General features: G+C 36.9%; 1 protein-coding gene across 2 annotated transcripts in view; it reads left to right on the forward strand.

The window, feature by feature from the left end:
• The window catches only part of LOC127804453 (GPCR-type G protein COLD1), a 29,687-nt gene that overhangs the window by 9,480 nt on the left and 4,601 nt on the right, over positions 1 to 15,606 (forward strand). For both annotated transcript variants that reach the window (XM_052341318.1, XM_052341321.1), the window contains 3 exons: positions 4,515 to 4,607; positions 6,030 to 6,056; positions 6,218 to 6,304. In XM_052341318.1, the coding sequence (XP_052197278.1) occupies positions 4,515 to 4,607; positions 6,030 to 6,056; positions 6,218 to 6,304 (207 nt within the window). The remainder of the gene's footprint in view (positions 1 to 4,514; positions 4,608 to 6,029; positions 6,057 to 6,217; positions 6,305 to 15,606) is intronic.

Genomic DNA, 15,606 nt, shown 5'->3' on the forward strand with positions numbered 1-15,606 from the left:
ACCTTGCTCTAGGTTAGTTCTCTTGAAGATCAAATAGCCAGCGCCGAGGTATGCTTCACCTTCACACGTCTTCAAATCTAGGCTGAGATTAGCAACGTTTCCAGCCACGAAACTACTGATGCACCACTCTGAATCGCCTCCAAATTCAACTTGGTATTACTGCGGACCTCTCCTAGCCTACCTCGTCTTCAATTCCGAGCCGAAGTGACTTTGCTCGGTTTTGCTTTTCAAATCCGAGTTTGCTCTACTTGGCTACGCCTTCCAAATCCAAGTTCGATTCTGACTTTAGTCGTTGCTTCTTCCCCGAGGAGCGTTGCCTCCAATATTCAAGTCGCAGTGGATTACAGAACTAGCTCCCCTGCTGTTTTCGACTTGCAACAGTCGCGAACCTCTTGCCAGTGATAACCCACCCAATCACCGTCCACAGGCTCCCAGCCCAATTGCGCTCGCCTCTGGTATTTCCGAAATCTGGTAGCAACTACAATGGGTTCAAGGAGTCGCCCAGATCCCTTCTTACCTATCTGGGTCGAAATCACTGACCAATCAAAGCGGCAATACCCCACAGAACTCCAGTCGGAATTTCTCGATCATAACCACAACACCCAGCCGCGCCTACAAGAACCTTATCGGTCTGGTAGCAACTCTCTGGGTCATCCGCTTCACCTCAACGGACTCACGCTCGCCTCAACAGTCACACTTCAGTGGTCGTAGACCACCCTTCCTTCGTTGCCTTCCAGCCAAACCCTGCTACACAACCGCGATCTCTTGAACTCCTACAACAGTCGCGACTTCCTGGCTCGCCTGCTGCTAAGCCTCATATTCTTGCTCAAATGCCTTCTGACTTGGAAATTAGCAGCCTAGGGTGTCGGAACTCACCAGCAAAGAAGTCGGAGGAATCCGTCTCTTCGAACGGAATCCGCGTACAGTTTCGAGTCGAAACTACTTGCTCTCCTTCGATCGGAAATTAGTAGCCTATAATCACCGTCGGAACTCATCAATAATCACCGTTGGAACTCGAATCAAAACCATAGTCAAGGATGGACGGCTCTGATACCAATTGTCACGAACCCAGGGTTTAATCTAGGATGAGATCGGAAATCGGAAGGATCCGATAGGTTTAGAACTAAGCATTGCTTGGTTTGGGGGAGGAAATCAGAAGAATGAGGGGGAAGAAACAGAAGAACAGAAGAACGAGAGGGAGAGATGGGAGAGGGAAAGGAGAATTAAGAGAGAGATAGAAATCAGATTTTCATTCATTCAATAATCTCCCTTCCCTTCTCCTACCAACAGCCTTATATAGGCTTCCTCTAACAAAAATAACATCCATGTGCTGTAACAGCATTACAAAATATCTCCTAACAACTTGCTAAATCTATTACTATAATGCCCTTCTATGGAATCTTGGGTCATGACATGATCGAAACAACTTACCCTGATGGGCCTACACAAACTTCCTAGAGGGTCACCCATCCTTGAGCTTCCCTAGCTCAAGCACACTTAACCTGGGAGTTCCTTGCCTACATTTAGCCCAAAAGGTATCCAGCTAGTGTTGTTTCCTTCCTTACTTATCCTCGATATATGCTACTGATTGCACTCTCACCCTGCAATTAAAACACAATAAAACTTTTATATTTTTTTCTTTATTTTGGCGAGAGGTTTATACTCATCAGTGTACGAGTGTAGTTGTAGTCCAAATTTAAATTTGTATTTTCTGGATAAGTCTAGATCGTTCACTGAGAGATTTATTTATGGCAAAAGAAAAAGAATGTCACGCACTACGAATTTGGATGAATTAACAACAAGATTTTTTTATGGATTTTTAGATAACAGATACTAGAAATAAAGCAAGGCAGAAGTTGAAATAAACGCTGAATGTGAGAATATGAAATTGGATAGCATTTGAGTTAAGACAATTTCAGCACCAACCTGTTGATTCCTAAATTTTAGCAGAAAAGATTAGCAACATTAATTTAATTTCAGATATGAGAGTTTGTTATTAAATGCAATTAGAGATGATGATAGTTCTAGTTTAAGCAATCCCCATACATGATATGCGGGATTCTAATTTAAACAACTACCATAAATCCAATTGCGATTAATACACAAAACAACTAAATTAATCATTCGGGTTTGGGTATGATAGCGTTTCCAGTTCTAGTAACTCCCATGCGTGGCATGAAAGCTCTAAATTAGGTTTACGCTCCAATCTAAATCTAGTGATTTCTCAATAATTAATACACACTCATACTGAAATTTAAATTAATGTTACTCATTTAAAGCGCAGCTTTCTTTGGGAATCATTGGCGTTGGACACTGTCCTTGCTTTAACTCAAGATTGGATTTAGCTACTCATCTCCATTTGAAAGTTAATTGACAGGAATTTAAATGACGTAATTTAAAATAGCAAAAATTAACCTGCCATTTAGACGGTGGACAATAAAAAGACGTGAATTAAAATTCCAGAACTTTAAAAGCAAAAATTAACCGGCCATTTAGGCGGTGGATAATAAAGTAACAATAAATGACATAAGAATTCAAGAGAAGAAAAAAATAAAGTAAGATCACAAGAGAAGACAATAGAGAAAATAAGAGAGAATAAGAGCAATTTTCAAAGAGAAAATCTAAGAAAACAATTAAGGTTTGATTCAAGAATAATAATCACCCTTACAAATGCAACCAAGTGAACTATTTATAGCCCACAAGATGCAATACAAACCACACAATTTCAATTATTCAACTAGACATAATAATATCCAATGGGCACTCACACACCGTAAAGTTAAATGGATTTTAGTTAAAAGACATACCTAAAGAAACACTCATAAAACAAATATTTAAAAATAAAAAAATAGATTTTTTTACAAGTTGGGTTTTGGGTCTTCTTTATGTTGGATTTGGGTTTTCCTTGAATTAAAATGCTTGGGCCTTCTTTGGTTGGACTGAATAGTTGACCCAATTGCACTAGATTCTGAGTAGTAACGTTGGTCATCCGATTGACTCTTTTAACATTTTCAATTACTCAGCACATGTTAATTTCTTCATATCATCATGACAATAGTACATAATGTACATAATTATTCAAATTAAACATTAATATAAGATAAAAAATAGGGATGTAATTCATTAAGATTTAGAAAAATTAACTCCTTATAACTACCCTTCTCTGGGCTCTTAGGGTATTACATTCTCCTCTCCCCTGAGCACATAACGTTCTCGTCATGCGACCTTACAACTGGTCCCAACTCTCCCCCGTCCAGTGCCCTAGTCCAGTACCCCCAGCCTTGAGCTAGTACACAGTCCCCAGTCCAGTACCCCCCGCCCTTGGCTAGTACACAGTTCCAACACACGGCTCGGGTCGGCTCTGATACCACCTGTAACATCCCGTATCAAGCGATAGGAAGAACCGGAACAACTTACCCTAATGGGTCTACGCAAACTTTTCAGTGGGTCACCTATTCTTGAGCTTTCCCAGCTCAAGCACGCTTAACCTGGGAGTTTCTTGCCTACATTCAGCCTAAAAGGTATCCAGCTGGTGTTGTTTCATTCCTTACTTATCATTGATATATACTATCATTCTCTGGGCTCTTGGGGTATTACATATTCGCCTCTATTTATAACAAATAGAGGCGGGTACAAACCAAGGACTTAAATGCAAATATAAAGAAATAAAAGGACTATCGGTACTAACATTAAAGAAGTTAGTCCCGTTACATTTTAAACTCATAAAATATAAAATAAAACTTATTTCTAATTACATTTAAAAGTCCGCTACCGAGAATTGATGCTAACTCATGCAAATCCTAACAGTATCTGAGTGAGAAATCAAAAATCCTAGAGTGTCTTAAAGCACAAGGATTTTTGACCATTTTATTAGAGAATGTCAGCTTTGTGACTTGCCTTGGTGAACGTAATGTCACATGGTTTTCTTTAGATGAGCATAATGCCGCTTCTTGCATAGATTGTTTTCTATTTACTAGTTCTGGGGAGTCTTCCTGTCCTAGCTTGTCATGCATCTATGCACTGGGGTCTCCATGTAAATGACTCAAACTGTAGGGGTTTTGGGTGCTATTTATCCAATATCTTTTTTAGTCAATCTTATCCATATGGTTTTGCAAAAAGAGAGATAAATAACAGAATACTCTCAGAAATGGTTTAAGAATCCCAAAGGTTAAAATTCTTCATGTGGAATTCTGTTCTTAACGGTTATTGCATTTGAGTGCCAGTACTTGCCTTGTACCCTTTTGAAGCTCCAAGTCATGACCATTGCTATTCCACTTGGGAGGGTTCTGGTGCAACTTAAGGGCAACATGGAATTAGTTATTGGTTTGGTTTTGATTTATGTTTTCTACACATAAATCAAGTTATGCTTTTCTCTTGGTTGGTGCCACATTTCTATTGTTTGTTTAATTGGTTGTTAATCTTAGTTTAATTGGTGCTCTTATTCATATTCCCTCTGCCCCAACCTTTAATTTATTGATAAAAGGCCAATATTTAGTATGGTTCATCAATCTCAGGAAGCTGCTGCTTATTCACGGACCTGGAGAGGTCATATGCAGAATCTACTGGGCTATGCATGTTCCTTCTATTGTGTTTACAAAATGATTAAGGTATGAGAATTTTGCCCCCACTGGGCCAGATTTTTTTTATTATATTTTATTTTTATCAATGATTTACTACTAGAAATAAAAAAAATTATATTATATTTTACAACTAGAAATAAAAAAAAAGTACTTATTGAAGAAAGCAAGTCTATAATGGCCTAGTAGTAACCATTATAACATTTTTTACAATTTGCTCATAATTTTATTTTTGTACAATGATGATGCAAATAATGCTAAGTATTGAAGAAAATTGTGAAGTAAAGAAAACAAGTATGGAGAAAATTTATATTGAAGAAAATGAATAAATTAACAAAGCAAGTATTGAGCAAATTGATGTTGCACAACTTCTTATGGATCCCGGGCTAAGAACTACAATAATGGATTACAATGTTAATTTTCGAGATCAAATTAGAAGAGCCTACTTTGCAAAGAGATTTGTGTCAGTCTCGAAATCGAGACGATTCATTCTAGTTTGGTTCAATGAATTTGGTGATTAGTTGGAATATAGTATAAGCAAAGATGTCGTATTTTGCTTATACTGTTATCTTTTTAAAACAAATAATGAGGAACAAGGAGGTAGTGATTCTTTTGTGAAAGAAGGGTTCAGTAATTTAGAAAAAAAAAAAAGATTTTAAGTTCATGTTGGAGATGCTAATAGTACACACAATTAAGTTTGAAACAATTATGAAACCTTAATGAACCAAGAGCAAAATACTGAGACAGTTTTCTTTAGATAGGTAGAAAACACTATGTGATTATCGAATTCGTTTAAATGCATCAATTGATTGTGTTCGAATTCTTCTACGGTCAGAACCACCCTTTCGTGGTTATGACGAGTCTAAAAATTCAAATAATCAAGGTAATTTTCTTGAACAATTGCAATTTCTAGTAGAAAAAGCCGTAAAGAACAATTATAAAAAAAAAATAATATTATCATTATTATTTTATTTTTAAAATTATATTTTTTATATTTAAGTTCGCCCCCACTGAATCAAAATTCTGGCTTTGCCCCTACTTCTTCTCTACTCAGCTCAATTCAATAAATCCCATCTATGATGTTACCTCTGATTTAAAATTAGATTAGGTGTAATGTAAGTATTGCCAGGAGAAATTTGAATAGGCACTTACAGGGTTTTTGGTTGTTTTTAAAAATTTTATATTCCTCAGTAAAGCTGAAGATAACAAAAATGAGGAAATTTATTTTATGTGTGAGATTGGTTGTTAGGTGACATGTCTGCTCCTTTTATTTGATTACAGCAATAACGTTGCTGCTGAAATAGCTTATGACTTCTTAGATGCAATTCTCTTCTTTTTATGCAAGATATTTTTGTGTTCCTTCAATTCTTCTCTCTTATTCCTTGTTTTTGTTATTGATCCAAGAAATGTGAGGTACTGACTAATTGAATTCTTTTGCTTTGTTTCGTGCAGTCTCTGCAGAGTGTTGTCTTTAAGGAGGTATTATTTATTTTTCTCAAATAATAATTCTTTTGGTGGAATGTCCCAATTTTGTAAATTTCACTTCCAACTGAACGTATAATGTAATTTGAATTGACTAATATCCTTGCAAAATCATGTAAAATGTACTATGATACAAATACTTTGCTTTTATTTTACAGGCTGGTTCAGTTGATCCTGTGACCATGATAATTAGCATATTCTTGAAGTTCTTTGATATTGGTATTGATGCTGCATTATTGTCACAGGTTGGTTGGTTTTTGCTTGCATTCTTGAATTATTGGATCTCACTAATCTGCTTCTTGTAATTTGGTCATTATATGCTATCTTAGAGTTGTTATATTTGAAACAAATTGAATACGTCCAATCGTGCGAATTACAAGTAGCTTTGCTTTGAGTGGTTTGCTTTAGTTATATTAGGATCACAATTGGTTCATTGCATATAATCTTCAACAGTATGTCCTGATTGGTGTCTGGCATATATAATAGAATAGCAATTATCTTCAGGCTAGTTAGCAAAGCCATTGCGGATAATCTTCATTTATCAACATTTAATAATTGCCTTCAATGAGATTTCATATTTTGGAAGTGTCAAAAAGTCAGCCCATTATCTATTTAACAAATCCCTTTCAATGTATGCAACCGAGCAATCATTCATACAACCATCTCCCATCCAATTATACAATTGATTTTTAACTATCTTCAATGCTGAAAATCTCTTCCTACAATTGTTGTAGGAACAAGTAAAATCAAAGCTAACTTCAAAGTAAATGATTTAAGTCTCAATTTGATTTTCAAGTGCCATGAGATCATCATTGTCATTACTAGCCTCAGTCCCAGTAGTTTTAGTTGGCTACATGGGTTCTAGCTCTTCAATCATCTTTATCCAAGGTTATAGCTTCTATAAGCCCATCACATCCCTTGCCATGGCGAAGAGTTTTCTGTCATATTTTATTTGGTTTCCCTTTACATCTTTTGCTACAAACTTCTTCCATTGATGTACTTCCCTCACAAGTATGTAATTGGTCTTCTTCTCACATGTTCAAATCATCTTAATTGCATATTGTGCATCTTATCTTTAATGGGTGTACTCCACCCACATTACTGATAATGTTGTTTTTAATCTTTTTCATTTCTTAGTATTCTGCACATTTATTGTAACATCCTCATCTTAGTTACATTCATATTTTGTATATTGTGGTACTTGAAGATTTTGTGTCGTACAAAATAGCTAATCTTATAGTTGCTTGATAAAATGATCCTGTTAGCAAAGATCTCACCTCTTAATATGATCACTCCATCCTTAACACACACCTGAACAATCTCACAATATAACAGAGAAACAAAAAAGATAAAAGAATTGCATTAAGAATAGTAAAGAACACACAAAACTTATCCTGGTCCAGTCTCAAATGAGACCTACATCCAGATTGGCTTTGCCTTTAGCTTTCTCCACTATCTTTGAATGATGATACACAATTACATGTGCCCTATACACCCAACTCTCTCACAGCCCATAAAAACCTAAAAGCTATGTAGAGTTGATACTTGAAAGATACACCCTCTTTCACACAGCACATACTCACACAAGATAGAATAAAATCACAATGAAAGCTGATCTCAAAGCCTACCTTCCAACCCCTATTTATAGGCTATAGAGGCAAAATAACTACCATGACCGACTGCCCCTAAAAGGCAGTTAAAACAGAACCGGCCAGCCTTCTAGAAACATATCCTTCTAGAATAACTTATACAGAAAATAAATCCTTGACATCTCTCTCACATTATTAATCCTAATCTAGTACAAATGACTTTTAACAAATTCTCCACCCATTTGACTTGATTAGGCTTCTCCAAGTTCCTGCAATCTTTAGATGGTTGCTTGTCCAAATTGTAGGATCTTCATACAATGCTGAAAACTTTGCCGATGGTACTGCTTTTGTGAAGATGTCTGCTGCATTGTTTTCACCTGCAACTTTAGTTAAGAAAATAGATTTATTTTCAATCATTTCTCTTATAAAATGAAGTCTCACATCTATATGTTTTGTCCTCTCATGGTGTGCTTGATTCTTAGATAGATGTATGGCACTTTGACTATCACATAGCAAGGTGGCCTTAACCTCTTATCCTAAGAGTTCACTCACTAGTCCCTTAAGCCACATAGCCTCTTTAATAGCTTTCGACATTGCTATGTATTCAGCATCGGTTGTAGATAATGCTACTACATGTTGGAGACTTGATTTCTAGCTAATTGTGGAGTTCCATAACCTAAACACATATCAGGTTGTGGATCTTCTTTTGTCTATATCAACAACATAGTCTACATCTGAATACCCTAGGATACTAGGCTAGACTCCTATCTTAGCACCACCATAGGTTAGGACATGACTTAGGGTTCCATTTAAATATCTAAACATCCATGTTTCATTTAAATATCTAAACATCCATTTAACTGCTGGCCAATGGGCTTTCCTTTGATTTGCCATAAAACAGTTCACAGCACTCATAGGATGAGCTAAATCTGGCCAAGTGCACACCATGCTATACATTAGGCTTCCTACCGCACTCGAGTATGGAATATGACTCATTTCCTTCTTTTCTCCCTCATTCTTAGGGGATTGGACAGAGGACAGCTTAAAGTGTGGTGCAAAAGGCACACTAACTGCCTTTGCATTTGACATTCCAAACTTAGATAAAACCTTGGCTAAGTAAGACTTTTGAGATAGGTATATCCTCCTATGTTGTGTATATCTAGAAATCTCTATTCTTAGAATTTTCCTAGCTTCACCTAACTCTTTCATTTCAAATTTAGCTTTCAACCTTTGCTTGAGTAGCTAGATTTCTTGATGGGATTGACTTGCAATGAGCATGTCATCCACATACAATAGTAAATATACGGAAATGTTAGGTGTAACATACTTATAATACACACAACTATCATAGGAACATCTAGAATACCCTTGGCTTATCATAAAAAACAACATATCCAGCCTTTATCCCACTACGTGGGGTCAGTTACATGAATTCTAGACTTCCATGTATTTTTGTCTTTTGTCATATCTTCATTTAGGTCCATATAGTTCATATCAAATTTTAATGTCTCCCCCAAAGTCTTTTTGGGTCTGCCTCTATCTCTTTTTTTGACTAATTGTTCCATTTCATCAACTCTTCTCATAGGAGCGTCTCTTGATCTTCTTCTCACATGACCAAACCATCTTAGTCTAGTCTCTCTCATCTTCTTCTCAATTGGCACTACTCCTACCTTATTACGAATAACCTCATTTCTAATTTTATCTTTTCTTGTATGGCCGCATATCCATCTTAGCATCCTCATCTTCACTACGTTCGTCTTTTGCTCATGCTGGTATTTGACTGCCCAACATTCTGAGTCATACAACAAAACTATTCTTATAGCTGTCCTATAGAATTTTTCTTTCAGTTTTAATGGGATTTTACCATCACATAACACCCCCAATGCATTTCTTCATTTTAGCCAACCTGTCTTAATTTTATGCGTGACATCCTCGTGAATTTCTCCATCTTTTTGAATCACTGATCCCAAATATCAAAAATGGTCTTTTCTTTGTATGATTTGGTCTTCTAATTTTATTATAATATTCTCCACTCTTGCATTCCTACTAAATTTACATTCCATATATTCTATTTTCCTTCTACTTAATTTAAATCCCTTAGATTCTAAATTGTTTCTCCACAACTCAAGCTTAGTGTTCACTCCCTCTTTTGTTCCATCAACCAACACTCCATCATCTGCAAATAGCATACACCATGGCACCTCCGTCTGAATGTGTTTAGTGAGTTCATCCATTACTAAAGCAAATAAGTATGAACTTAGTGCAGAATCTTGATGCAGTCCCATTGTAATTTTAAACAGTTCAGTATCTCCTCCGCATGTTTTGACCCTTGTCTCTTCATCGTGATACATGTCCTTAAGGGCTTGTATATAGGTTATTCGAACTCCTTTCTTCTCTAAAACCCTCCATAATACTTCTCTTGAGACCCTATCATAGGCCTTTTCTAGATCTATAAACATCATATGCAGGTCCTTCTGATGATCCCGATACCTTTCCATTAGGCGTCTCAGTAGGTATATAGCTTTCATTGTTGACCTACTAGGCATGAAACCAAACTGATTTTCCGATACGTCTGTTTCTTTTCTGAGCCTTTGCTCTATTACTCTCTCCCAAAGTTTCATGGTATGGCTTATTAACTTAATTCCTCTGTAATTTTCATAGTTTTGAACATTTCCTTTGTTCTTGTATATAGGAACCAAAGTACTCTTCCACCACTCATCTAACATTTTTTTTGATTTAAGGATCGCGTTAAATAATTTTGTTAGCCAGGAGATGCCCTCTTCTCCTATGCATTTCCGTGCTTCTATTAGTATATTATCCGGTCCCACCGCCTTATGATTTTTTATCTTTTTTAATGCTTGCCTTATTTCTTTTGAACTTATGCGTCGATAAAATGTATAACTCACGTTCCCTTCGGAGTTACTAAGATGTCTCAACCTAACTCTTGTGTCCCCACCATCATTGAATAATTTTGTGAAATACTCATTCCATCTCTCCTTAATCGCTTCCTCATTCACTAATACATTTTGGTTTTCATCTTTTATGCATTTCACTCGGTTTAGATCTCTTGTTTTTCTTTCTCTTGCTTTAGCTAATTTATATATATATATCCCTTTCTCCATCTTTTGTATCAAGTCGTTTATATAGATTCTCATATGCTTTTGACCTTGCTTCACTAACAGCTCTTTTTGCTGCATTTTTCACTTCTTTATAATTTTTTAGGTTTTCTTCATTACTGCACTGATATGTAGCCTTATAGCGAGTTTTCTTATTTCTAATTCTCAATTGTACATTTTCATTCCACTACCAATACTTCTTAAGGTTTGAGGCTCTACCATTTCTCTCCAAGGACTACTTTGTCGTGCTTCTCAGGGCAGTAGCCATTTTCCTCACATTTGGTTTGCCTGTCCTTCTCCATTCTATTCCCTTCTACCTCTTAATTTTTCTTTGAAGATTAATTGTTTCTCCCCTTTTAAATTCCACCACCTAATTCTTGGATTTTGTTTTATGTGATTTTTTCTCTTCCAATTCTTTACTTGGACGTCGAGTACCAAAAGTTTATGTTGAGTAGTCAAATACTCCCCTAGTATCACCTTACAATCCCTACAACATAACCGATCCTCTTATCTCATGAGGAAGTAATCTATTTGGGCACTTGATGTGATATTTTTATATGTGATTAAGTGTTCGTCCCGTTTTTTTAACCTAGTATTGGTTATGATGAGTTCATATGTCATAGCAAAATCTAGAATAAACTTATCCTCATTATTAATTTTTTCGAATCCATACCCTCCATGTACCTCTCTATAGCTGTTTCCGTCTCTACCCACGTGACCATTTAAGTCACTTCGTATAATTACTTTCTCTCCTCTTGGTATCATTTGTATGAATCCTTCTAGGTTCTCCCAGAATTTTGCTTTTATCTCCTCACCTAACCCTACTTGTGGTGCATATGTACTAATGATATTCATAGTCATTCTTCCTAAACCAACCTTCACTATAATAATCCTATCCCTTATTCTCTTTACATCCACTACTTCATCTACTAAGCTTTTATCCATAATAATCCCACTCTATTTTTCACTCAATCATTTCCTGTGTACCATATTTTATATCCAGTTTCTGATAAAGTTTTTACTTTTTTCCTTACCCATCTCGTCTCTTGAAGGCATAATATTATTCTTTCTCCTAATCATGACATCTACCACTTCCATAGCTTTGCCTGTTAATGTTCTTATGTTCCATGACCCAATCCTTAATCTATAATTTTGATTTTGGCTTTGGCTTTGACTTTGAATTTGATTTTGTTTTTTATTTTGGACTAGCTTCTTTACTCACATCCATCCAAGCAAATGCGAGGACCCTTGCTCATTTGTCACTATATTCGGGCGCCGATGCAGCGGCCCTAGCTCACTTGACACTACACGCAGGCAGTGTAGTGCGTCGCTATGAAGGGTTACGCCCCAATGGTTTTTCATAGTTTGTCTAAAGTTCATGTTTTGGATCCGACTAGGTTTTACGTTAGTTGTCAGCTACCTAACACAACCCTCCTCCTTTATCCGGGCTTGGGATCGGTAGTGGATAACATCCCCAGGAGGAGTTCCTTGACTTATCATAATCGTATCAAATTTACGGTACCATTGCCTTGGGAATTGCTTAAGCCCATATAAGGACTTCTTAAGCAAGCGTACCTTCTCCACCTCTCCCTTAGCTTCAAATCCCCTTGGTTGATCCATTAGAACTTTCTCCTCTAGGTCCTCATGAAGGAAAGCAATTGTAACATCCATCTGCTCTAATTTTAGATCTAAATGAGCTATTATGGTTAATAGAACCCTTATAGATGTATGTCTCACTACTGGGGAGAATACTTCATTAAAATCAATGTCTTGAACTTGGGTAAACCCCCTAGCAACTAGCTTAGCCTTATACCTAGGCTTAGGGTTAATTCCTGCCCTTTCCTTAATCTTGAACAGTCATTTGCAGCTTACAACTCGCTACCCCTTTGGCCTTTCAACCAATTTCCAAGTCTGATTTTTTCTTTAGGGATTTTATTTCAGATTTCGTGGCTTCTAGCCATTTTTCAGCATCCTTGGAGGACATTGCCTCTTCATAGGTGAGTGGTTCTTCCCCTACTATTTCGGTTGCACTAGTAAAAGCATAGGCCACTAGATCAAAATAACCATATCTATGGGGTGGTTTGCGGACCCTAGATTGTCTATCGCTTGCAACACTATACCTGTCTAGATTTGGTTGATCTCCTAGGCTGGAGTCTGCATCACTGTCTACTTCATCTTCTTCATATTGAGAAGATTCTTGAGTCTAGGTCTTGAGCATGATCATCTACATGGTCACTGTCACGAAACTCATATGCAGTTTCAGGCGGTTTTGAGGTATTAGATGGGTTAATTCTTGTTATTTCTACATGAACAGATTCTTTTTCCTCTTCTGGGCTATGCTGGGTTTGATGGTTATCTGATTTCATGGTAGAGGATTCATCAATTGTCACATCTCTCGTGACTATAGTTCTAGGGCCCTATGATTCTAGGTTCCAAAGCTTATAACCTTTAACACCTGAGGGGTAACCTATAAATAGACATTTCTTGGCTCTTGGCTCTAATTTGTCTTACTTCACATGAGCATAAGCTAGGCATCCAAATATTCTAAGGTGTGTTAGGCTTGGTTTGTGCCATGTCCACCTTTCATACGGGGAATGAAACTGTATTGTTGAAGAGGGTAACCTATTTATAATATGGGCTGCTATGGAAATAGCCTCCCCCCAAAAGGACTTGGGCAAGTTTGCATGAAAGAGCATGCATCTTACCCTCTCCAAAAGAGTCTGGTTCATTCTCTCAGCTAAACCGTTTTGCTTAGGGTTCCCGGGAGTTGTTAAGTGTCTAACTATATCTCCCTCCTTACACATTTGGTTAAAGTCCCTATTGCAAATCTCTAACCCATTATCTGTCCTAATAGCCTTTACTGATTTGCCTCTCTGGTTCTCTACCATTGTCTTCCATGTCCTAAAAGTTTCAAAAGTATTATCCTTAGACTTTAGGACATATACCCGTAGCATTATTGAGAAATCATCTATTATTGACAAAAAAATACCGAGAGTCTCCATGAGTCAATGTTTGGGCTGGTCCCCACAAATCTGAATGAATGTAGTCTAGGGGTGCTTTTGATGAGTGGATAGTTGTCTTGTTAAATTTTATCTTAGTTGTTTTCCCATAAATGCAAGATTCACACTTGCTTAGTTCTAGAAACTGACCTAACTCCAATATCCTTTGTTTGGCAAGTTCTTTGAGCCCTTGCTCACTGATGAGTGACATTTTTAGATGCCACAGTCTTGCCTTATCATGAGAGTTTGAGCTTACAGTTGCAGCTTCACCACATAAAGTGGTTGCTTGCAAAATATAAATTCCATTCCTTAACACAGCTTTCATGCATACTAGAGAGCCTTTGTTTATTTTCACCACTCCACCCTCACCCTTAAACTTTAAACCGCTTCTATCCAATTCCCCAAGAGAAACTAAGTTCCTTTTTAAGTTCAGGGACATACGGCTATGAGGGTTCTAAAGGTTCCATCATACATCTTTAATCTAACATCCCCCACCCCTTGAATCTTACATTCATAATTATTTCCTAATAGGACCTTTCCCCCATTAATTTCCTTAAAGTTTTGCAGCCATTGCTTCTTTGGAGTCATGTGAAAGGAACAGCCTGAGTCCATAACCCATTTTTGGCTATCTATTCTATCACTTACTATTAGGGAAATGCACTATCATATCCAGTGTCACAAATGTTGACACCCCCCCCCCCCTCCCCAAAAAAAAAAAAATTAGCTATCTATTCTATCACTTACTATTAGGGAAATGCACTATCATATCCAGTGTCGCAAATGTTGACCCCCCCCCTCTCAGAACTTTCTTTATCGACGTAGCCTTTCTTTATAATAGCATTTTATTTGACATTTTCTAGTCCTAGACTTAGACCTTGATTTATCTCTGTTCTTAGAGTCTTTCTTAAAGCTTCTTGATCTTGTTGTTAAAACATCACTAGGGGAAGATTTACTGTCCATTTTAATTCTTAATTTTTTAGAGTTTAATGCCCTTATTACATCTTCTAAAGAAGGTTTATCTGTACCATGCTGGAGAATATCTACAAAATTCTCATAAGTCTTGGGTAATGAATAGAGAAGGGCTAAGGCTTTGTCTTCATCCTCATATTTTACGTCTATGTTTTCTAAATCTAAACATAGTTTGTTAAAGTCGTCTATATGATCATGAAGTTTCTGATGATCATGCATTTTAAAATTAAAAAATTTGGCCTTGAGGAATAACTGGTTGGAAAGTGTCTTCTTGAGGTACAAGTCTTCCAATCTTTTCCAGATTTATCCCGCAGACTTCAATTTTGACACTTCCTTGAGCACTTTGTCTCCAAGACTCAGAATAAGAAGGTTGTAAGCCTTCTTCTTAATCTCCACCCAGGCCTTCTCCTGTTCTGCAGTTAGAACTTGTGGTTCTTTCCCAATTGATGTCCCCTCTATCTTATCTTCTTGTTCCAGCGCCCCCTCCAAACCGAGACTACAAAGGAGTGCCCCCATCTTGATCCTCCATAACCCAAAATCATTGTTCCCATCAAACTTGTCAATGTCTGATCGTGAGTTGATTGGCGCCATTCTTTTTCAAATCATCGTCTCCCTTGTCTTGAGATTCTTGACTTCTTGATCAATTCAAAGATACCAGGCTCTAATACCAAGTTGTTAGCAAAGATATCACCTCTTAATATGATCACTCAATCCTCAACACACACCCGAACAATCTCACAATATAACAGAGAAACAGAAAAGATACAAGAATTGCATCAAGAACAGTAAAGAACACACAAAACTTACCCTGGTTCAGTCTCAAATGAGACCTACTTCCAGATTGGCTTTGCCCTTAGCTTTCTCCACTGTCTTT

This window comes from Diospyros lotus, chromosome 1 (genome assembly GCF_014633365.1).
Source record: "Diospyros lotus cultivar Yz01 chromosome 1, ASM1463336v1, whole genome shotgun sequence".
NCBI classification, from domain to species: domain Eukaryota; kingdom Viridiplantae; phylum Streptophyta; class Magnoliopsida; order Ericales; family Ebenaceae; genus Diospyros; species Diospyros lotus.